At 37.4% G+C, this 24,586-nt stretch overlaps 1 protein-coding gene across 1 annotated transcript in view; it reads left to right on the forward strand.

The window, feature by feature from the left end:
* MOXD1 (monooxygenase DBH like 1) overlaps window positions 1-24,586 on the forward strand; it is a 50,506-nt gene that overhangs the window by 17,728 nt on the left and 8,192 nt on the right. The window contains exons 5-9 of the mRNA XM_051792584.1: window positions 13,989-14,168; window positions 16,430-16,532; window positions 19,590-19,756; window positions 21,163-21,354; window positions 24,066-24,125. Coding sequence (XP_051648544.1) covers window positions 13,989-14,168; window positions 16,430-16,532; window positions 19,590-19,756; window positions 21,163-21,354; window positions 24,066-24,125 — 702 coding nt within the window. The remainder of the gene's footprint in view (window positions 1-13,988; window positions 14,169-16,429; window positions 16,533-19,589; window positions 19,757-21,162; window positions 21,355-24,065; window positions 24,126-24,586) is intronic.

The following is a 24,586-nucleotide window of genomic DNA, read 5'->3' on the forward strand; positions in this document are numbered from 1 at the left end:
ACACTGAATGCCAGGGTTGGGAGAGGGGCTGACAGAGACAGCTAACCCGGGGGAGCACACCCCGAAAAGGGGAGTCTCTGCAGCACCCTCCCTCTTGTAAATTACCTGGTTTTAAAGTCTCTTTCTTATTACTTTTTCAGGTTAAAAAAAAAAAAGTTATTCAGTGGCAGCACACTGGAAAACTTCCAAAATCTTGTCATGTTTGTACTGTTAGGATGTCTGATTTTCATGATTTTCAGTGTGTGTGGATATGTGTGTGCTGACACATCTCTTTCTATTTTGATAAGCTGTAAGTCTATTTGCTGACAATTGGGTTTTTTTCTGTCTATTTGCTGAATTTATTTTTTGCTCATTGTGAGGTGGCATCATGCAGATATTTACCATTAGCAAGAAAGAGAAAATTTGTTTTACATCCATGAGAAACACTTCTCAGTGTTCCAGTAAATACTGTTTTTGCTTTATGTTCAGAGCTTGTTCTTACTGCTTTTTCTACTCATGTTTCTACAGATACAACTCTTCTTTATTACCGTCTTTAGCTTAGGTTTCAATACTCCGTGTCTTTTGTTACTTAATGTAATTGTACTGCTTATTAAAATAACTGCATCTGCTAAAGATTCATTACTCTGGTTTCACATTAACCACAGATCTCCCATGTGCTTGATTATTTTTTCCACTGCAATTAAGAAACTTTAAGATAGCGTTTCCTCTATTGTCTCTGGATTTTCTGTGAATCCTCTAGACCTGTGGTCTCCCACTCCACCTGACAAATTATTTAATTCTGTGTGTAAGCCGAAAATTTACAGCATATACTAGTGAAGGAATAGTATGTTTATCCTACATGCCAGACATGCCATCATGAATTTGTGAGAAGCTTTTCAGCTTCAGTGCATAGCAAGTCTGTGCTAGTTTCAACACTGTAAATTTTCTCTCCATGCTTTCTTAATTCCTTTGAAATACACTGTGTTTTCCTAGAAAAAGTAGTTCCCCAGGCTTCATTAGTAATAATCCTGTAGTGAAAAATGTCAAATATTGAATTTCACTTTAAGAGTAGGAAAAATAATTTCTGTAAAATAAAAACTATAATTGGATAGCAGGGTCACTTAGCTGTATCTTCATGTCCTTTTTCTAAGAACTACTCATTTTCTTTCAGTCTCAAACTTTCTAGGTTTTTTCCAAAACTAGTATAGTCAGAGAAATACCAGCAAAAAGGCTGTGATGTGGCCATGCTCACAAGCATAAAATACTTCTGATTCTGTAAGAGAGCTTTTTTAATGGGATGTCCACTTTTAGAGGACCTTTGGCATCGGAAAGGAGGGTGGTAGGTTGCTTTTTGTAAGGTCTTAAACATTTGGATTCTTGTAGAAAGTAGTCCTTCTATATGCATTATTTGAACCAGCTTATGAAAATGGAATGAACGGGTTTAGCACTGCTGAAATGGGGAATAAACCCCATCCTAGGGATGAGGTTATGTGGTCAAAATTCAATATCTCTTAAGTACAACTCATGAATACTCAGGAAACATATTAAAGACAGTCAATTTTCAACCAAGAGGATGTGCTTCCTCTTATCTGACTTGACTTAACCAAGGGTCTGAGTCAGCTGCTTAATTGACCTTTATAGTGACAAAACTAGCTGTATATCATCCTGAGAAGGTGTTTGAAATGTACGAGCTCAAGCACCCCCTGCATGGTTCAATCTCTCTCTCCATTGACGGATGAGAGAACCCAGACAACCAGTCTGTGCTGGATAACTAACTCTTAGATGAATGAATCAGGAAGACATATCCCACCAGGTCAAGGGAGAGAAGAGATTATGTTAGAAGCAAATATTGCAAAAAAATACATTTTTTAAAAAAATTTGCTTTTGGGAAAAATGGACTTTTCTTAACCACAACCCTGTGTGATTTTTTTTGGCACTAAACTTACAATGTGACTAGTGAAACAGGCTAAGCATATAATCAGAAAAAACTTAATTATTTAGCATTAACTGAGAAGCATTACATTGGGCATATTTTTATATAAGCACCAAAGCTTTCCACTACTGATCTCCTTAGAAGATGGAGCTTCTTTTCAATTAAAGAAAGGCCTGTATTATAACACACCAGCAGCTGCTAGTTAATCTTCATGTTCTGTTTCGGGGCAAACTCTGATAAGGAAGTAAAAACTCCAAAAAACTTGTTGCCAAGGGTAACTTTGCTTTTTGACAGTGGAATGCTTTAGTAATACCAAAGACCTCAGTGTGAAAACACAAAGGGACTCCAGTTTAAGAGACTGATTGATTGGAAGCCAGAAGGCAAGCTTGTATCTTGCTGTACCTAAATGAGGGCACTGATTTTTAACTTGAGTGATACCAGACAGTAACTGCTTGTTATTCTCTTGGGCTTGAACTTTTACATTTTGCTAAATGTGATAACTCTAGCAAATTGCACTGTGCAGCCTGACATAATATAATGTTCTATATTTTCCCATACGTTCCCCTACAAAGCAATTGCAGCCTCGGTAAACTAGATTGGCAACCAAACAATCATCTTAGGTTGCAAAGCTTGTAAGCTCTCTGCCCTTTGATCTGGAGGGCTGGCTCTTCAGTGCAAGCCTGAATTGGCCCATTAGGTTTAGCAGTGCTAGAGATTCATGTAACCGAACAGGCTGGAAATTAAAAGTTTCCCAAGGACTGTCTCAGGAAATAACAGAAATACATTATTCTCTCATATTCTACTAAATTATTTCATATGTGAAACTGTTTGAAATAGTATTGCTTTCTGTGATCAAAGATTAAATTACGCATGACCACAGATTTTACTATCACACCAAACAATATTTCTTACAGAACATATTCTTATGTTCTTATAGTCTTTCATTTCACTTTTATGTGTTAATGATAAGAATGCTTATGTTACGCAGTTATTTCTGCATTATTTATTCCATACTTGGTATGCAAAAATAACCTACTCGTTTTTGTTATCAGCAAAGTTGAACATCTAGTTAATTTAGCCCATTTTCTTTTAATTTTTGCTTTTTAAATAAAAACAACATCTATCCATAAAGGCAATGTATTTACTGTGCCAGTATGTGGTTGGAAAATACGTGTGCTACGTGTGCTGTATGAAGGTGTGTAATTTCTAATTACATTCAGGATTTAATGTCAGGAGCTTTAACTTAGGATTGATCAAAGGTGAGAATGGAAAAGAGATGTGAAGATGTCTGAGTTTCACCTCCCAATTCTGAGATGATATGTAGTGTGATCTTCAGGAGAGGATTCTTAATGATTACCCCATTTTGTCTTGTGCTACATCTTTATTTTTTCTTCCTCATCCTTAGATTTGTTTTAGTGTAAGCCTGTGACTTCTTATCTGAAAAGATAAGAAAATTGTATCTAGAAATTGTCTGCAACCAAACAATCAACGCTTCTTATCACAGCAGGCAATAAAATACTTTAGAGTAGGATTGGGCCTAAGATCAGCAATTTTGAAGCATATTTTGTGCCAGTATCAGAATAGCAGGCTCATAGGTAGTAACATCTGTCTTGATGGGGGTTGTGTAGGTGGATCACACAACAAATCTAACTTGGTCCTACTAGCATCTTGGCATTGCTTCTTAAGATCAAATTTCTAATTCAGACAAATCACACAGTAGCAGCATCTTAAGCAAATTTTCTATAGGGCTGATATAATTGCCCTATATATGATGTTATGATACCCCCTCCATCTCTGCTTCCCCTTGCAGTGCACAGTAGTCACAGCTATGTCTACAGCATAGATTCATTGACTTCTTTTTAGTAACAGTGGGAAAACAGACAGACAATGGGCAGACAATGCTACTGTGCTGCGTCCACACATAGCATACTGCATTGGGTTTGCACAGCCAGGTTTTGGTAGCGGGGTGGCTACAGGGGTGGGTTCTGTGAAAAGCTGCTAAAAACTTCCTCTATGCCCAGCATAGCCAATGCCAGGCAGGTTCAAGACAGGCTTGCAGCTGGCTAAGACTGAGCCAATCAGGAATGATGGTAACACGTCTGTGATAACATATTTAATAAGAGAAAAAAAAGTTATTGCATGGAAGTAATTGTGGCCAGTGAATTGAGGAGTGAGAATATGTGAGGAACAACTCTGGAGACACAAAGGTCAGTGGAGAAGGAGGGGGAGGAGTTACTCTGGGCGCTGGAGCTGAGATTATCTTACAGCCTGTGGTGAAGACCATGGTGAAGTAACTGTGCCCCTGCAGCCTATGGAGGACCACGGGGATGCAGAGATCCACCTGCAGCCTGTGGAGGAGACCCACGCCAGAGCAGGTGGATGCCCAAAAGAAGGCTGTGGATCCATGGGAAACCTGTGGTGGAGCAGGCACCTGGCAGGGAACTGCAGACCCATGGAGAGAGAAGCCCACACTGGAGCAGGTTTTTCTGGTAGGACTTGTGGCCCTGTGGGAGACTCACACTGGAGATGCCTATGCCTGAAGGACTGCACCCCGTGGAAGAGTGACCCAGGTTGCAGCAGTTCACAGAGAACTGTTGCCCATGGGACGGACTCCTGTTGGACAACTTGGCAGAGGACTATCTCCCATGGGAGGGACCCCATGGTGGAGCAGAAGAATGACTCTTCTCCCTTAGCAGTGGCAGAAACAAGTCATGATGAACTGACCATAACCCCCATTCCCATCTCCCTGTGCCACTGGTGAGAGGGAGGAGGTAGAGCTTGGGAAGGAGGGAGGGATGTGGGAAAGGCGTTTTTAAGATTTATTTTACTTCTCATTATCTTGAACTGATTTTGTCAGGAATAAATTCAATTAACATCCCAAAGTTGAGCCTGTTTTGCCCATGATAGTATTCAATGAGTGATCTCTCCTGGTCCTTATCTCAGCTCATGAGTTTTCGCTATATTTTCTCTCCCCTGTCAACTTGTGGAGGGGAGTGATTGAGCGGCTTTGGTGTGTGCCTGGCATCCAGCCAGGGTCAAACCACTACACATATATGACATCAAAATCCATACACATGACAAATGAACCACTGGTAGATGGTGAATAGTTTCTCATTACACCAAGACTGATGTTATACCTGCATGGAATTAATTTACATCTTGTATCTAACTGAAATGCACAAAAAATCCACCCAAACACAAAACACCTAATCCTGAGAAAAACTAAATATCTAAGCAAATTATTATAAACTACAATTTAATACTCTTCAGTCTCCTTTTTCAATCCCCTCACTTTCATTGCTATGGCTTAAGTTGCTAGAACTGAAGCTGCGTCTTTCTGTTTTGAGAAGTGCCAATCACAGATTTGGTTTCTAGAGAATTGCTATGGTATAATTTTAATATAGACTTTAAAAGAACCATGTAATCTGAAAATAGCCCATGTTGTGTGATTTCATGCTTGTGTTGAGGTGTGTTAAATCCTAGAGAAGGGTACCAGGACCTGACTTTGGGTGAGAAAATTTGGAAATAATAGTGTTAATACGAGCATTACTTAACTGCACTTATTTTGTAAGCCATCTTATGTTTGTGTATTAACCCTGCAAATATACATTTTTAGAGGGTTATGAGCAATAGTCCCTTAGAGCTGTTCTTCTGACACAGGAGGCTGTGTCATGTCAAAATCATAAGCCCTGTGCTTATTTAATCCCATGCTTTCCCTTCAGCAAACTATAGGTGCCAGAGTGTGCAGGTTGGTGACTCTTCTAGAGGCTCAGTATTCAAATGCTTAAGGTCTTTCTCACATTTGTTCACTTTTGGTCGTCCTTCACAGAAGTCAGCATGTCCTTTTCAGAAAATTTGTTTCCTAATAGAATACTTCTGTGTGTGTAAAACAAAAAAGGGACAGGTTGTAAATTCTTGCGTGCTCTGTCTTTGGGCAAAGCTGTGCGTTCACTCCCAAGCAGGAGGAGAAAAAGTGCAATGTTATTTAACTACGTGATTGAATGAGAATGTTTTGCAGTTGTACAATAGAATTAAAACCTTCTCCTTTGCTATCTCAAAAAATAGGTAGACGTTGCTGCGCATGAATGGTGATTTCAGGATTTCACAAAGGGAGTACCTTCACTGACTTTATTATTTATACTATTCAAATTGTATGTTCCTCTTAAATATATATAAACTCATTATAGAGTACCCGTTTTGGCTTTAGATCTGAAACATATTTGGTTTCATATTACTTTATTATGATATTGTTTTCACAGGGAAGTAATGATGCTGATGACTAATTGACGATTAATTGACAAATAATTCTGCTTGGAGTGTGTCAGCTGTGCTGAGAGACTATGGTCATACTGAATACCGCAACCACTCTGCCAGTGCTGCTGCTGCTGCTTAAGAGTGCAATGAGTGTATTGCCAGGAAGTGTAATTAAATGAAACATGTTTTTTCTTGACTTGAGCTTTTTATGAGATTGTTCCTCAGGGTTATACTTTTTAACTGTTACTAAATGCGTTATCTTAAATCTTCAGACATACGTCAGGCAGAAACAATGTTTTATGGGTATTTTTTTAAGCTATACTTCTTTTGGATGTAGTCTAAATTACTGTATGTCTTTAAAGTCTGGAACTCCTTATGAGTGGCAGAGTTCCAGGTGATTAAATAGGAATAAGAACTTAAGAATGGACTTCATGGCAGAGAGAACAAGAAGTCGCAAACCCATCTCTAGTTCTCATTTTTAAATGTTTGGGATTATTGTTTATTGTGGTTTTTTATTCCTCTTTCCTAATTAAAATATTTAAGGTATTCTGCACACTGACTTGCAAAATTCTGGATGTAGAGTGTAATCATTAGAAATACTATGTGGGAATAGACAGATTTGTGTAAATTTAGATAAATGGCCTCCTCTTTCAGCTAGCAGTACATCAACAATTACCTTTTACCTGAAAGTACGTATTCTTTTCCAATAACTATTCTGCAGCTTTAAACAGAGGTATGTTAATTACTTCTTTATGCCATATACTAATAAAACTTAAATAAGAGCCTTCATTGAACAATGCAGTTATTGAGTTAAAAAATTCTTTCTTTAGATCAAGAACAGGAAATATCTGCTTTGAATCAAGTTTTCTATTTACGTGGTAAGGACTTTTCCTCCACAGTGATGTTAGGATTTTTGTTCTGCGTTTTAAAGTGTACTCAAAACCAGTTGAACAGAAATGCCAGTAATATAGCTTAAATCAACCAATCAATCAATCAATTAAGTTAGCACTGTTATTTCAATTTAGGATTATGTCTGATATTTGAATCTCACTTTGGAAAAAAACCCAACCCAAATATATTAAGGACAAATCATACAAATTTCAATACCTTAAGTTGCATGGAAGTCTTGGTCTGGAAAATTTCCATCCTTCAAGGAAACCTTATGTAATCACATGATAAGATTAACGTTGGGGATATCACTGTTGCCTGCGCCTTTTTCTCATCTACATCTCTTTTTTTTTAAAATACAAAAATCAAGAGCTGTCACTAATTACACAGGTTATATTTTCCTCCAGCTGGAGGATGTGAAAAATATGTATGAAAAACATGCGAGTGAACACTTTTACCTTTGAAGGACAATTCACGTCAAGCGGTGATGCTTCCTGATGTACATCAGTTGTACATCATCTCAGATGACTATGAATCAACAAGAAGCAGGGCTTTACTCTGCCTCCTAACTCAACAAAATATACACCTTTCTAAGTAAGGGTCACTTACTTAACACAGAAGCACTTCGAATAGAGAGGGATTTAAAGGGATTTGTCAGTAGTGATGACTGAATTTAAGACCTGGATTGTACAGGGAGGAAAACAGAAACGGGCACTTAGCTGTGTACATGCAAATGATACTGCTGATCTCAGGAAACATTACAGCAGTTAGTCCATGCTAGACTGCAGCCAGTTGAGCATTGGAACTGTCTCCTTCAGCTCTGTCTATTCTGTGGTAATTATTTAATGCTTTCTGACAGACAGGGTAGGATGGAGGCATGGGGAGGGTGGTCTCTGCTGACCCTGGAATGCCTTAACTCTGGGCTGAAAGTCTCCAGCAGATTAGTGTCCCAGATGTGACACTGGCGTAGACAGGATTTTCTACTCACATGAACTAGTTGTTGTGTTGTTAGGGTTAAAACCCTGTTCTTCCCTGGAGTCATGGACTTAAACATCTACCCCAGCTGAGAGGCATGTTTCCAGTTCTTGAGTTTTTGCTCAGCACATTTCTGGGTTGTGTGCAAGTGTTAGGCAGCAAATGGCTGGTGGTTTTCTTTCAGAACATTTATAAGAAAATAAAACCATATTACTGAGGGTTTTTTTTCTGGAATACATGGAGGGTTTTTTTGCTGAAAAAGACCCAACTTTATAAAGCCAACTAAGTATTTGCTTTTCTGAAGAGAAATCTAAAACCTTAAAGGAGATGTTTTAGATAAATATTTGATCATTTCACAATTACACTTCTGAAAAAAAATCAGAAAAAATCTTGATGAATCTAATAAGAAGAAATTGTGTCAACCTTTGAAGAAATTTTCCAAGTCAGATAATTTTTCAATGCATGCACATGGTACAAATTTACAGCAGTACAAGGACCAAAGTAATCAGTAAGAATATAATAGTTCTTCCTGATGAGGAGTATAGAAAGCCTATAACTTAGTTTTCTGCTGCAAAAATTCTCTCAACTAAACTCAGCCAGTATTCAGTTTCACAGCCATCACTTTTTGGTCTGAGTTAATCGGAGACATGGAAAGCTCATACACATAAATGAACCAACCACAGGCTAGAAACTCTTCTAGATGCAACAGTAGCAGGACAAAAATATGTCAAATTTTTAGTGTCCATTTTGAGACAAACTAATTGCATTTTCTTCCCTGTGTCACCACTGACTACTTACATGAGGTGTGATGTAAGGCTGTGGTCTTATTCAGAGTCATTTATATGGCAGTATGCAATCCCATATGTCTTTAAAATATAAGATTAAGTTGAAGCTACATTTTTGAGCCAGAAAAAAAAATCATACTTTTCATTGACATTTCAGTGTAGAATCATCACTTCAAAAAGATCAAAAACCTGTTGTCATTTTCATATCTAAAAATAAATTCAGGGGTATTTTTTCTGACATTCAGTGGGCTATATTTTCTAAATAGGGATACTACGGTGAGACTATGGATATATTTTGCTAACTTTCATCGTCTGCACGAACAGGTATGAAGAACAAACCACGGCTGTTAGCATCAGATAAAACAGAGCAAATAAAAAAGGAGAAAACCAGGAATAAGCAAGAAAGTCTTCCAGGTTTCTGGAGATATTTTTTTTCCTTTTAGAAAATCTAACTTCTTGGACCACTTGAGGTCTTTTAATTTTCATCCTGTTTAATACATAACACATTAGTATCTTGACCCTGCTTGAGATGCAAGCCACTGTTATATTAAAATTTTGATTTTTTTTTTTAAGGAAAAAAAAACAGAAACAACATATGACAGGTTCAGTTTGTGCAATAGGTAAAGGGATAATAGGATAAAAGGGATAATAGATAAGGAATAATAGTAACCACGGTGGTGTTGGATCAAGGGTTGGACTTGATGGTCTTGGAGGTCTTTTCCAACCTGGTTGATTCTGTGATTCTGTGATTGATTCTATGAAATAGAGAAGAGAGGAAGAAAAATTGAAGATGAGTAACTTGGCCCTGGAAGATATAAACCTTCTCTTTGTTCATGTGATGTCAGCCTGTTGACTAGAATAGGGCTTCTGTTAAAATAACAGGTAGACAACACACATCTTATCTGGTTTAACATTATAATGACTTGAAAATTTTTTAATTTATAGTTTTTGAAAGTCAGTGTTTTCAGAAGTGTTAAGAGATTCAGTACCATGAAAGGAGCTCTGCAAAACTTCTCAACCTGTCCGATGAGCACAGGTCATGTCAACCAAGCACCATTACTGAAACCTCTACTTTTGGTTGCAGAAGGTAGTGTCTTCATTTATATTTGAATATGGTGTATTTTAAATACTTCCTTTGAAAGCTCTGATTTGGAGTGGTGCAGGATTATAGTACCTCTATTATGTTTTGCCGCTGTTAGTGGGAGTCAGATAGGTTCATATATGTGAGTGTGCTCAGATAGAAAGACCTTTTTCCCAGGCTTTCAAAAGAAGATAGAGGAAGATGCAGAAAGCAAGTCATCATGAATAATAAACCATGAGCTTCTTACCGCAGGTTTCATGAAAAACAGGAGAGATGGTGTCTTGTTGCATGCATTTATGTTTTGCAATCCCAAACATGTTGGGCATTTTAATGTAGCATGAATATGGGGCTTTTGTTCTCCATGCCTCTGGCAGTTAGGAAATGTCAAGCAGAAAATGCACTTTGCCTGCAGGGGAAGAAGTCACCGAGGTGCCCGTTGGTGCAGTATCTCTGCAGGCTTATTCACAACATGGCAAAGAGATGAACCCTGACAGCTGGGTCTTCCTTGCATGTCAGCAACAGGGAAAACACCACAGAGGAGCCTCAAAGAATGAGGTAAAATGGGGAAAATAGGTAGTTACATGCATATTCCTTTTTAGTCTCCTGTCAGCTTTTTTCTTGGCTGCCTTGGCTAACAAGAGGTGGATAGGAATTCACAAGGACAAGAGAAGGAACTACGTTTCAAAGTCAGGTTTCTTCATAATTATTGAAAATGAAAAGTGGATTCCCATTTTCACTGCAACCATCTAAACTACTCAATCACTGATTATCTAATTACTTGACTGAAAATGTCATTTGAGAGTCCCTTGTTGTAAGAGAGCAGAGCAAACAAGGCTATGTATAAATAAAATCCAAAGAAAAATTAACTGTTCACTTAAATCTGCAGAGTTTAATGACTATTATGTACCATACCTATTTTTAATCACTATTTTTCTGTATTTCACTCCTTTTCCCTAATGTGCCATATCAAATTATTATCTTTTCGCAAGTATTCTTAAAGTTGCACAAATTGTAACTGCAAATTGTGTTGTCATTTACTGAGGCTGCAAGTGCTCTGGAAATCAGGCCACCCTGATCTAGATATTTAATTGTAGATACCTGCTTTAACAACTGATTTTACACCTGGGACTACTTATGTGCACTTCTAAACACAAGTGATTTTCTGAATTTGGCCCCCAATTTGACAAACATCATTGTTGTTCATCATTATTTGTAAGGCTGGCCAGAGAACAAGAATTTTGTTTATTTGAGAAAAAAATGACATTTTGGAATTTCTTTTCAGCTTGGAGCAAAGTAATCTGTACAGATGCTCTTTGTGGAAAGTGAGAGAGGAAGTGTGAGGCAGCCTAAATAACCAACTTATTCTATGAGCCAAAATAACAAATAGCTGTGTAAAGAGGCAGCACTCACCTGGGATGTAGAATGGCACATTTAAATCCCTACTCCAGTTAATCACTACAATAGAGTAAGAAATCATAGTTTTTAGGTTTTTTCTCTGCTGAAGTTATTCTAGTAAATAAATACAGTTAGCTATTCATCGGATCAGAGAAGGGGAGCTCAACATACCTAAGAGGTCTGGTCCTCTTTCTTCTCTCATTTCAATGAGAAATAATGATGTGACCCTTAGTAAGCTGGCCATTAAAATATCTCCATACATTTCTGAATAATTCATGATTAATGAGATTTTCTGAAGATGTTTTTTAATAGAATTTTGACCACTCCTAATATTTTCTTTTTAAAAACTTGTTTAAAAACAGAAAGAGAAAGACCTCTTCAACCGAGTTGTAATAAAAACGTGTAAAAAGCATAACTTCACTGCTGTTCTTCATGACTTATTTCTGCATCTGAACAATATAAGTTATCCTACAAGATGCAATAGAAGTATGTTTAAGGATTTATTTTGTTTTAGCTTCCTTTTTCTTTTTTCTCATTTAAGAAAACTGAACAAAACTGTTTTTTGAAGTGCTGTTATTATTTAGGTAACTGACACTAAAAAATGATGACAGGATGTGAGTTTCTAATTTTGGTGATATCCCATTGTTTTGAGAGGAAGCTGGTTTTGAAGTAGTGATTGTAAGCACAGCATGCAGTGGGATCTTGTAGCAGCAGGCAGAAATGTCACATGTTGGGACAAAAGTACTCCTTTTTCTTGGTAGATACAGGGATAATATTCCCATGACCATTTCTTTTACTAACCTATACATTATGTGGAACTTCAGAATTCTTGACATATATCCTGCTATTTAATGTATAAGCTGACGTGTTACAAGGCCATTTTTCTTCTGTAGTATTTGGATAAATATGCAGGTATATGATGGGGCAGAGGGAAGAAGAAACATCAAGCTGAAATGAATTTCTGAATCTTTGTCATTCGGTCTGATATATTTGGGATTGAATTCTTATTTAATGGGAAAACTGACTCTTATCTCCTTCAAAAATACCTTTTACTTCCATAGTGCAGTACAGTAATGCATGATGATGGGAGGATTACTGAGAACAGTGAACAGTTCAGATGATCTCCTATGAAGTATTTCAATCTTGCCTCCAGAACAAAACTGTGGGGCATCCAATTAAATTGGCATCCTTCCATTAATTTCTAAGCCCAGTGAAGTGGGTTGTGCACTTCTTGAATGTACATGCAGGTACTCAGCATCATTTGGACTTGGTACTTTGTGGATTCATACCTACAAGGCTGGTCTTGATACACACGGGCTCTGGCTGCTTCTTATCGCCCTTCCTCTTTTGCAATTGATTTAGTTTTTTGAATGAAATGCAGAGAGATAAATTGTGTTGACAATATTTTAATAATGTAATAAACTGTTCCTGCTTACTGTGTTCTGGTCCTCTGGCAGCACATGAATGTGCTTACAAAATAAAATGGATGTAAATTTACGATGTATATACATTCTTTTCCTGTTTAAAATAACCTTCTCTCTCCTGATGCTCTAGGTGACCCTGCCTTGGCAGGGGGTTGGACTAGATGACCTCCAAAGGTCCCTTCCTACTGCAACTATTCAGTGATTCATTGGTTCAGTGATATTGAGGCAATACTGCATGGCACCCTGTGTCTTAAGAGTTGCATTGCCAAAGCTTGACTTTTCTTGTAAAAATATTAATCTTTATTTTATTCAGTTTGAAAGTAGATATGTGATGAAATCTTTGAAAGCAAAGGCAAGGGGAAAAATCCTTTCATTTTAATACTGTCTTCTATATGCTGATATTTTGTGGAATATGATCTTTCTGAAAAGCAAAATAATTTTTTTCAAAAGTATTCATGTTTACCCCAGGGACATCATCTCTGACAGAGATGATTTAACATCATCCATCCAAATAGAGAGTGAACACTTATACGGGAATTAAATAATTTCAGCCTACCCTGAAGTTTGGTGATTTAATTGTACTGGGGGCACTCGGGCACCACTGAGAGCCCTCCAGCTCATCACTGCTGTAAACAGGCTGAAACACCCAACCTCTCAAGAATGACTTCATGTTAATAAAGTCTTTACAACTGAGCAGATTTTAAAATAATTCTGATTTCTCGTACATGTCAAAAAAATTGTAAAGTCCATTTTGAGCTGCTGAAGAATGTGGGCTATACCTCTAGGCTCACCCTAGATACACAGAATCTAAGGGTAGCTGTAATTTGAAATACTACAAAAGAGGCAGAAACGGGTGAAAAGCTCTGACTCGTTCAGACACCAAGCTGGTTCAGACTTTTAGCTGGTTTATACCCCCTTCATGCTGGAATGTTGCTAAACAAGACTGGGCAGGAAGAAAGACAAGTGACAGTGCAAGACGGGGATGAGAGAAGAGAGATCAAGAAAGGTGGTAACAGAGGTTTTGTCAAGATGTAGTATTTATTTCTGTTCCCCACTAATGCACTTGGGCAAAATGAAATTTTTGGCAACTTCATTTCTTGAGTTTGCAGAGTGCTGAAAGTACATCTCAACATAACTACAATAAAACATCAAGTCTTCTCTTTTAAAATAAATGTATTACATAATTTTTATATCCGTCTTCATACCTGCATTAAAATAGTCACATTGAGATATGTTTTCTTTTTTCCTTTTCCTTTTCATTTTAACCTTGACAGGTTGAGCCATTGATCCAGAAAGGCCATGAGAATCTGGTGCACCATATCCTGCTTTACCAATGCAGCAGCAATTTGAATGACAGTGTGCTGGACTATGGGCATGAATGTTACCACCCCAACATGCCAGACTCTTTTCTCACATGTGAGACAGTAATTTTTGCCTGGGCCATTGGAGGAGAGGTAAGATGAATGTCTGTCTAGCATGGTTCATCAATGGGACTTTACAAGGGGGTGTATCATAATGAAGTTTCTTCCTAGTATATTAGAGATTACTTAACCTGTCTGTTTTTAAGGATACACAATCACAATCCCTAAATGCCTCATCAGTAAGTCCTCAACCTCTTATTGGCCTTTTAAGTATGCAATGCAATGGTGATCCTGAGTGACAAGCCAAAAGTAACAAAAATAGTATAGATGCCGTAGGGGAGCTTTGGAGCATGGAAATCTATCACTGTATCAGCTTGTCCTATCGGGTATGAAAACACACTGCCTCCAGCAATGACCAGCTACCTGTGGAGAATAACAGAAAGGAAAACAGTGTCTGTAGGTGACTTTGTAAAAGACACAGACTCAGGACTTTCCAAATAGATTTACTTAGTTATGTGCCTCACCAGGACCTGGTTTCATTGTTGCTCCATTCAGGCATATCATTCTGAAGTTTCCTACACAGCCCCAGAAGACATCATTTCAGTGTAGGAGAGACCCTGTGTCAGTGCTGAGCCAGCACAAGGACCACTTTGCTCACGTCAGAGGGGGCATATCTACAGAAAATACAGACTCTGATTGCCATGTTCACCTCAGGCTGTGTTTTCAGCTTATTTCATATGTCAATTTAAGCTCCAGTTAATGCTTTCAGCTGACATAATGCACCATTACTGCCAAAAGAATTCCACCCCTTTACCCCCGTGATTCACTGTGTGCCCACACAAATGATGGTGTAGGCACAGAGAGGCACTGGGGTGATGATAGTTTCTGAAGCCTTCATTTGCCAGCCTGCAGTCCAAAACTATCTGCGAGTGCTGCAGTGCGAGGAAGCCAGAGCTGTTACGTGGACTCCTCAAAAGAAATTTAATCTACTATGAGCATTATCCCTGACATATGCTTTGAGCATTGCCACCAGCTATGCTCTGACCTAGTCTTTGTACTTTCGAGTATCTTAATCTAAGTGAAATTAAAAACTCATATAAATAAGTTATCATTTAACAAGCACTATGGAGGCTTTTGCAAGGATGATCCTGATGTTAAAGACTGGTAGAGAGGAATCTGACAGATCTGGGGTACATCCAGGTTTAACCTAGTACCCACTTCATTAACTTCAGTTTACCCTTACATCGAATGAAGGTGATAATATTTTTTACTATATATTACAATTAATTCATTAATGTCCATCAAGCATCGGAAAGTTGGAATCTCAAATTGCACATTTCAGAAAGTTAGAATCTCAAATTTCATATTAAAATATTAGCTATATACTATAAAATGTTGCAGATTAATTCCTGTTACAGTGAGTTTGGTAAATGAGTTCATTTAGGAGATACTGGCATTTTGGTTTGATTCAGGAGTGAGCTTCTGAAGTAAATCTCCCAGTTATTCCCACTCAGCAAGCTCTTTTTATCATCATGAGTGGTTTGAGAATTTTCACAATCCCCTTTGGAATGAACTTAAACTGAATGTGCAGGGGTGAACCCAGCACCTTCTAGCAATAAATGAGGTTCAGTGCATGGGGGCTGACCAGAGCTTGTCCAAAGGAGCATCATTTGGGGGCAGTGGGTCCAGCACAAGCTGTAGCAAGGTACAGAAACTACTTCTTTTGCAATACTGACTTGCTAATGTAAATGCAGTCATGAAGATCATCTTTATTGTTCAAATAATTTTACTTAGAATACAGTGATTTGTGCAGGAAAACCAAGTTAATTACATGCAGTCTCAGTGTTCCCTGGAAATTGCTGCTTGTAGAAACTGGGAACATTTAAAATGTTGATTCACTTTTTCATAAGGGTTTTATTGTCAGGCTAAGTGTTTGATGATACAATGTTTATACATTTAAAATGAAATTTTCCTTTTATTCTCAAACAATAAATACAGAATAAATAATCATAAGATCACAGGATAATGCAGATTGGAAGGCACCTCAGGAAGTCTCTAGTCCAGCCTCCTACTCAAAGCAGTGAGGTCAGACTTGTTTGCTCAGAGCTTTGTCCTCTAGCTATCATGGGATCTGCTATTTTACACTGATAGAATTATTTAGTGTACTGAGCATATAATAACTATATTATATCAAATTTTCATGTTCACAAAGCTGTAAAAGAAGTTACCTTTGTAAATTTTATCATTAATATGATCATATCATTGCAAAAAGAAGTCACTGTATTTATAAAGAGAAATTAACTCTTAACTGTGGCAAAAATACCTGAACTCTGTATGCATGTATTGATTTCCAGGGCTTCACCTACCCTCCACATGTTGGCTTATCCATTGGCACAGCATCTGACCCTCTGTTCGTTCTTATGGAGGTGCATTATGACAATCCATCATACACAGAAGGTTTGTAGCCTCACAGTCTTTAAAACATGCAACATTGGAAAATGTACTAGGCACAAGTGCTCATCACTGCATTGCGTGGCGAACAGAGCAAATACAAAGCCACGGCTTACTTTTTCCTGATCACAGGAAAAAGTGATTCACAGTGTTTTTCTCACTGCTCTCAAAAGTTTAAGCCAAAGTCAGTGAGAGATTCAGGTATACAAGAAATTGGGGACCAGGTGAATAAATCTCCTTTTATCACTACATTCTTCTTATTATCTCTCTCTCCGTTTGCTGGGAAATCCAATCAGAATGAAAATAAGCAGTATAGCACTCAAACTGTGAGGCAGCAACACAGGAAATGATCCTTTTATTAATTTTTATAGTTTTTTTTTTTTTAAATCTACCTGAACTGTGGGCAGTCTCTGAAGTTGAAGTACAGACTCAGATTGCTAGACCATTCACTGGGTAAAAGCAGTTTGTCTTATAAGATAAACTTTAAATTTATAACAGTGTTTTTTAAATGTTCCTCCTGAAAGTAAATTTTATTTAGAAGAAGTAAAAGGAAGAAACCAATGAACTTCAGAAAATCAGGGGAACTTTGAAGCTGTCTTTGGAAAAGATATTTTTTGTTCTGAAGCAGAAGTTTGTTAGCTACTGTACCTGAGAATATTCTGGTGATTTTTATACATGAACTGAGTAAAATCCAATACAGCATAGTGTACTGACCTTTCTTTACACCCCTGTGTTTTAAAATAAAATCCACTATGTGGGTTATGGTGTTCTGTCTTACTGTCATTTTCCCCCTTCATGTTGTTCTAAATTAACTATCATTTTTTTAATTTATTTAGTGACAGACTCTGTCCTTTTAGCATACACATTTGCATGGGATACAATAAACTTTGTTTGCATCCTTGATATTGTATGCTTTTCCATCAAATGTTACCTGCAAGCCTCAGAAGTCACATGCGGAAAAACTGTGTCTGATTTGGTTGTGTCCCTAAATTTATCATTTTGTTTTAATTGACTGTGCTGTATGACAGCATTGGTTTAGTTCAGGTGGCACATACAAAAGCTGGAAATCAATAATGTTTTGTTTCCTTTTCAAGCAATGTGGACAATTGCAGGGACACTCCCAGGTGAACACAAGATCTCACTGAAGACCTGGAAAAATTCAGACAGTGTAGGCAGGGAAGGGTGCCTGTAATCCAGGTCCTACATCTCCTCCTCCCTGGCAAAATACACAGTATAAAGTTGTGCCAGGACTGTGAGAGCGTACACCTGAGTGCTCTATCTGCTTCACATGGGGACAAAAGAATTCTCCTGACACAACACCAAACTCACCACTGGGTGACCTTCAGTTTTGTACTCTGTCATCTGTGTTACCCCAGCCTGGGTCTCATGGTGAAAGGCTGCACTGTTTCCCTCACTTTGTGACCTGGGGTAACGTTTTCCTGATCGACTCAGATTGGCAGTCACTGTTGGCTCCCAGTCAGGAGCAGTTCAAACATTTTTAATTTAATGTGGATGTTTCTGATTTTGTAGTCCTTAACTTCACTTTTCATTTGAAAGATGGCCTCTTTTCAGATTGTTTATCAGAAACTCTGACAGACCGTAAAAGTGTCTGACATTTAGATGTTAGCAACCAGTTTGAGGGGGAAATTCCACAAAGGAAAAATCCAAGTTGATGAGATTTCATGAATAGCTCCAGGAAGGCAGCGAGTTTGGATTCCCAGATACTAAAGTTGTGATGTTGTGGGATAGGATATATCACCATAAATGTCATGATTCATGTATTGCAGAATGGTTGATTACCATTTTTAATTGGCTATACACAGTTCATATTCTTTGTTCCTTAATAATTATATACAGTACTCCATCTTAGATATTTTAGTGACTGGGTAACAGTCTCTGCTGTGTCCCTCTGCTATTTACTTATCTTAAAATAGACTGTAATATCATATTGGTGTAAAATTTGGCTTCAGGCACTGCTATGTCTGTTTTTTAGAAGACTAATATAGGTCACTAGGAAGCCTCTTACCTTCTCTGAGATACTTGATACCCTTTTGCATTTTTAATTTTCAAATTTGAAATTATTTCAGCGATTATTCATAAATACAAAGAAAAAGTGAACCACCAGAATGTAGCAGTTGTGCAAATACAAATTAATCTTTTTTGTGTGTATCTCAATTAATATGAATGACTAATAATTGTAAGCATTTAGATGATGAAGGTAACATAATTGTTACACAAACAAACATATGGCTAAACATATGTAGGTGAACAAAATAGACTATATCTTTTTGACTGTTAAAAACTCATCCTCTTCACAGCAGGCTTTGGTTCTTCAAACTAATTTTTGAAATCAAGAGAAGTTCTTGAGACAGTGCAGCATTAAAATACCCTGTAATTCTCTTGTCTGCCTCACTCAAGGTACTGGTGTTATGTACAGGTTTGGGATTTAGTAAGCAAATGTTCATGTTTAGTTGATGCTCTCTTAATTTGAGAGATTGTAAAAGGGGCATATTTTGTCATTTGAGGTATGCTGTAATGTAACAGGCAATCCTAAGCAAAGGAAAGTATAATTAATGCTAAGACTCCAGGCAAAGAAATAGATAACATTCATAAGCAGAAGATAATTTTTAAGAATATAAAACACAAAAGTTTTAAGCTTTGCTTTAAATATTTAATATGAAAATCATACACGGAACCTTTTGAGGTCTTATTATTTCCTTGTATTGTTTCTTCTGCCTGTGATTTATCTTCTTTTCCCTGAAATCCGTGTTGAATATCTCAGTGGAAGGGACAGGAGGGCTACAGAGAGTACATATTTTTCCTTCACATCTAAACACCAAAGAGAACAAGATACTGTGCTTAAAAACTGTCCTGTGGACTGCCCCTATTTATTACTTCCTGAATACAGTTTGAACTCATTTCCAGGTTATTGAGGTTGATTTCTCGATTTTCATGTAAAAAACTTAGGACATAGCATGAAAAATGTGAAACAATTTGGTTTTGGTTTTTTTGTGTTTGAAATACAGATTTATAGCCATGGCTCACTGTGTTCTTTTGTTGCAGGCTTGATAGATAACTCTGGTCTGAGGCTAATTTATACTCCAGTTTTAAGGAAATATGATGCTGGAGTTATTGAAGCTGGTCTTTGGGTCAGCCTCTTCCACAATATCCCACCAGGCATGCCCGAATTTGTGTCAGAGGGTCACTGCACGCTGGAATGCCTGGAAGAGGTATGACCCCTGCCTAAATCCATTGGTTTTCCTTCATAGAAATAGTTTTAGAGAGTCACTTTAACTTCTTGGGAAGATTGATGTGAGCAAAGGCATCTGGTACTACATGTTGCCCTCCAAAATGCTGAGTCTTTTTGAAATGGGTCTTAAGACTGCTCGGTGTTCGGGCTGCTTTACTTACATGAGCAATACTGGATGACACAGTGCTTGCAATATTTTAATTTTGTGTTGAATATATAAGCATACACTGCTTTCCATGGCAAAGCTATTAATAACTTGGAATAGCTAGCCCAGAAAAAATGTTGAGACTAATTCAGACCTGTGCATGTGCAAAAGGCTCCTAATGATGAGGTAAAGGCTGAAAGGTATTCTTAGACCAACCACAGAAAATAAAGACCTGACCAGGTTTTGTTGTATGGCCCGAAGTACATTTATGCATTTATTAAATACTTGGTTTCATTAAGATAACTTAAATATCTCTACAGGTAATGGAAGCATTGTCCAAGATCTGTGATTAATGTATCATGGTTGATTCTCATATACTTTGTCCTTTATAAGGAAAGGTTGAATCAAGAACTTAGTTTACTATGAAGGCCAAATCAGACACAGAATTTAGATTTCTTCTTGGAGGTGTTAAATATTGCATATTCTCCTAGCATTTTTCAGCCTTAAAACACTTGAGTAATCTATTTCATGAGGTTTCTGACCCTAGGGCTGTTCTTGAAAGGTACTGCAATAAGAGACTATTTCTACCTTAAGCTCTGAACAAGAACCAAAGTTGAGCATACTGGAAGTTTAGATCAGTAGATCTAAATGGGAGTGAGATCAGATTTGTATCAATTTGGAAAAGTTAATTTTCAAATGTTCTTGACCTGCAAAAAATTTCAGATGTGAACTTACAGTATTTCACTACCAGTTCACTTGAAGATGGGAAATAGAGCATATTATTATTACAGCCTCTCAATTTTAAGTGCATCTCTTGGCACGGTATTGATGACAACATCATTCATAACTACAGAGAAATTGTTTTTCACAATAAAAATCCACATTCTCCAGTATCAGCCATTAGCACTAAAATAATGTGCAGGTTTTATAGTATGATTCCCTTGGAAGTCTTAAACTGTTAAGAATTGTTTGCAGTCTAGTTGATTTTCATTAAAAAAATGTATGTACTAAGAGTAAAACCATGGGTTTTTTGTAAAAAATAATTACAGAAAAAATCTAGCCTTTTTTTTGTGTGTATACAACCTTAATTTCACATACAGGTTTGGTTTCAGTCTAGACTACATTTTGCAGTAAACTGCATGAATGCAAAATGCATTAATTAATATATTTTCACTCTGTACATTACATTACATGACATTACCTTGCATTTGGACACACTAATAGTGGTTTCCCTTGGCCAGGCTCTAGGTGCTGAGAGACCTACTGGGATTCAAGTGTTTGCAGTCCTTCTTCATGCACATCTTGCTGGCAGAGCTATCAGGATGCGCCACTTCCATAATGGCGAGGAGCAGAAGCTGCTTGCTTATGATGATGAGTTTGACTTCAACTTCCAGGAGTTTCAGTATCTGAAAGAAGAAAGAACCATCTTGCCAGTACGACACACTTCATTCTTTCCCTTAAACTCTTTAAGAGATCATGTGCCTAACATTTTTTCACATGTAGGATTAATTTTGCTATGAAATTTCTTACCATTGCATCATAGAATTTTTGAATGTTTTGTTAGTTTTTCCAGTTATCGCAGACTAATGCATTAAAATTTCGTTATCTCAGGAGTGTCCACACAATTCACCACAGAACTGGCTTGGTCCATCAATTCAAGCTATTCTTTGAGTATGTTTGATATCCACAATTACTTGATTTGAACTTTACTATCACAAATATTTGAACAAAGCAGATTAGCAAATCCCACATGTGCCTGGCTGTGCCATCTTTGTGCATCCAGCAAGACGAATAATGGAAATGTCAATGCATGGCTTTACAGAGCTGTTGGAACCAAGTAGCACATCGTCAGTTTTTTCACACAGCAAATGTCCAGCCTTGCAAACATGTCTACAAATCAGCCATATCTTCTGTTTGCTTCACATTTTTTGTTGTTGTTGGAAGGAAAGCTCCATGCTTATCTTCCGCCTGAGGTTTCACTTGTAAACACAACCCTTTTGAAAAAGAAATCATACAACTCTATCTATTCTGCTTGTGAAAATAGTGTAACATAACTTATAGAAAATTTCCAGCTACAGTTATCTTATTAAGCAGTAGCTATCCATAGATATCACATGAAAAGAGTCTGGGTTTTTTGTGTGAGTCATTCATTTAAAAATTATTCACTCATCTTTTATTAGTTCCAGCCAGCGTATTTTTTGATGTTTTGGCCTGAAGACAGAAAGTTTAGTGCTGCACACTCTGGGTGCTCCAGATCTGGCCAGCAGAGAAGCTTATCCTGGTACATGGGAACAAGCCTGTTACTTAATAGAATCGATCAGACACAAAATGTCAGAAAAGACCAATGAAATCATTGAACTTCAAGTATGGTCAGGAGCCCCATGGTTTTAAACTTCCAGACTTCTTTTCAAGTTTCTTTGTCTCTTCTGTCTCTTCTCCCACACTGGGATACTTTGATATTTGTACTTTAAAGGCAAGAAGCTAAAATGCTAAATTTCTAGTTTAATTTCTACAGCAAAACCTGGATGTTCAAGTGCAGCATTTACTCTTTGAAGTCAAACTGCTTGTACTCTACAGGGACTTCAAAGACAAACTGATGTTACCTCCTTGAGGAAAGAAGTGTTGAAAGGTTTAGGAAGAGGGCTGGCAGAGGATGACAGGTTTGCAGAGAAAGCTTGTAATATTTTTAAGAAAATCCATGCAGATTATAGAAGAAGGCCTCTTACAATTCAAGAACATAAGGGAGTAGACAGCAGAAAGACTAAAAAAGGTATCTGATACTATCAGCAACATGAAAAAAACCCCACCTTGAGTCGAAAGCCTTTTTTCAGGCCTTTCTTTGCTTTTATCTTATGCAAAACTACCAATGCAGCTTTGCACACATCATCTGGTGTAATTCAGATAACAGTCTAATCAATTAACTAATAATAATATAATTTTTCAAGTAAGTTCTACTTATTCTCACTTCACAGAAGCTCTTCCAAGGGTGTATCCTTCTTTTAGCTTGTGGAGTCCAGTTTATTTGCTTTCTTCACGTGCTCACACACTCTTCTCCGTTTAGAAGCAAGAGATCAAATATCACAAAAGGAACACTTTTAGTGAACATTATACGGTCCGTAACCTATGAAAGCCATAGATCTTTCTGGTGGGAACCAGCATATTCCTGCTGGAAGTAGTGAAGCAATGCCAGTTCATGCTGCTTCAGAAACCTCCATCTCCATTTGGCTGACATGAAGCTGACACACCTTCTTCCAGCGGTCTGGAGTACAGACTCTGCTGGCATTTATCTGGTGATGAGACAGCCTTCAGGAAAGGAGGAAATCTAAGCCTTTAAAGGGTGATCTGATTTTTTTCAGGGAAGTATAATGGGTGATAAGGGAAGATGATGATACAAGAAAAATAAACCAAACCAAACAAATATTTGGCAACCTTGTGACATGAAGTTGACAAAAATACCAGGTTTTTGGTGTCTGGCTATGTCCTTGAATACTTGAACTTCCACTTGGTTATCGTGGTGATTTTGAGATTTGTAGTTGATTAGGTACAGGGAGTAAAGGTATTAGCAAACAGTTGATCAGTTTGTCAAGACACCAAAAGGTAATTGTATGCACTTGAGAAGGTAAGTATTAAGCCTTTCCCATACATATCTGTCAATGCAGTGAAGTCTTTGCCTGCCACTCCTCTACTCCCAGGCTTGGCAGAGAAATAGTTGCCTTTGTGATGTGGAAAACCTTCTTTTCCTCATTTGCCAAATATTTCTGCTGTAGTTGGCAGGATAAACTGGCCTGGGTAAAGTAGCACTGGATGAGTTTTGGAGTAAGAATCATTTGTATGCATCGTCTAGTATATAATTTTCCAGAAATTGGATGATAACTGGGCACCTTCACTGCTATTTAAAAAAAATGCAGACAACAGTCTTAATAAGACTCTATTTAAATCCATGGGGTATCCCCGAGAATCTGGGATAATATGAATGCTAAGTGCCGAGGCCTTAGCATATGGCAATTACTTAACCCTTCTCTTTGAAAAAGTCATATCCACTGCTCTGATGTTTATTTCTTAAGTGCTCACTGTCGTCTGTGGTTACCTGAAGTTGGTGTTAATAAGCTTCAAAACTGCAAACTTTCTGAATTTTGTGTTCCAGGGAGATAATTTAATCACAGAATGTCACTACAATACTGTGGACCGAATTCGCATGACATGGGTAAGCAATATTTAAATGGATCAAAATAAGTACACAGACAATATTGGAGATTAGAAACTTTTTCATAAAACATTATTAAAAAAAGTGAACTTACTTGTTAAGGCCTGTGTGCATGCAATTATGTATTATCTTTCCTTTCACAGATTCTTAGGTTTTAAAATCTTCTGAATGATGGTGATCATAGTCTTATCTCTAGCATAAGGCATTCATATGACTAGTTTATAACAATAAGCACTTCAGCTCACAAAAAAATCTTTAAAAGTCAAACTTTGCTAGTATAAGGAATGCTTTCATCACAACATGTATTTACATGCAAATTCTGCAAATTCTAATGAATTATTTTAATGGACTTACTACATGTTTTTCCCCGACATTGTGATTGCCAGTTCTTATGTATTGATTTTTACTTAAGATATGACCAGGATGTTACTGGACTGTTTAGTTTTGTGCCTAATGTAGAA

Source organism: Manacus candei, unplaced genomic scaffold (genome assembly GCF_025592945.1).
Source record: "Manacus candei isolate 608988 ecotype Guabito, Panama unplaced genomic scaffold, ASM2559294v1 h1tg000034l, whole genome shotgun sequence".
Taxonomy (NCBI): Eukaryota; Metazoa; Chordata; class Aves; order Passeriformes; family Pipridae; genus Manacus; species Manacus candei.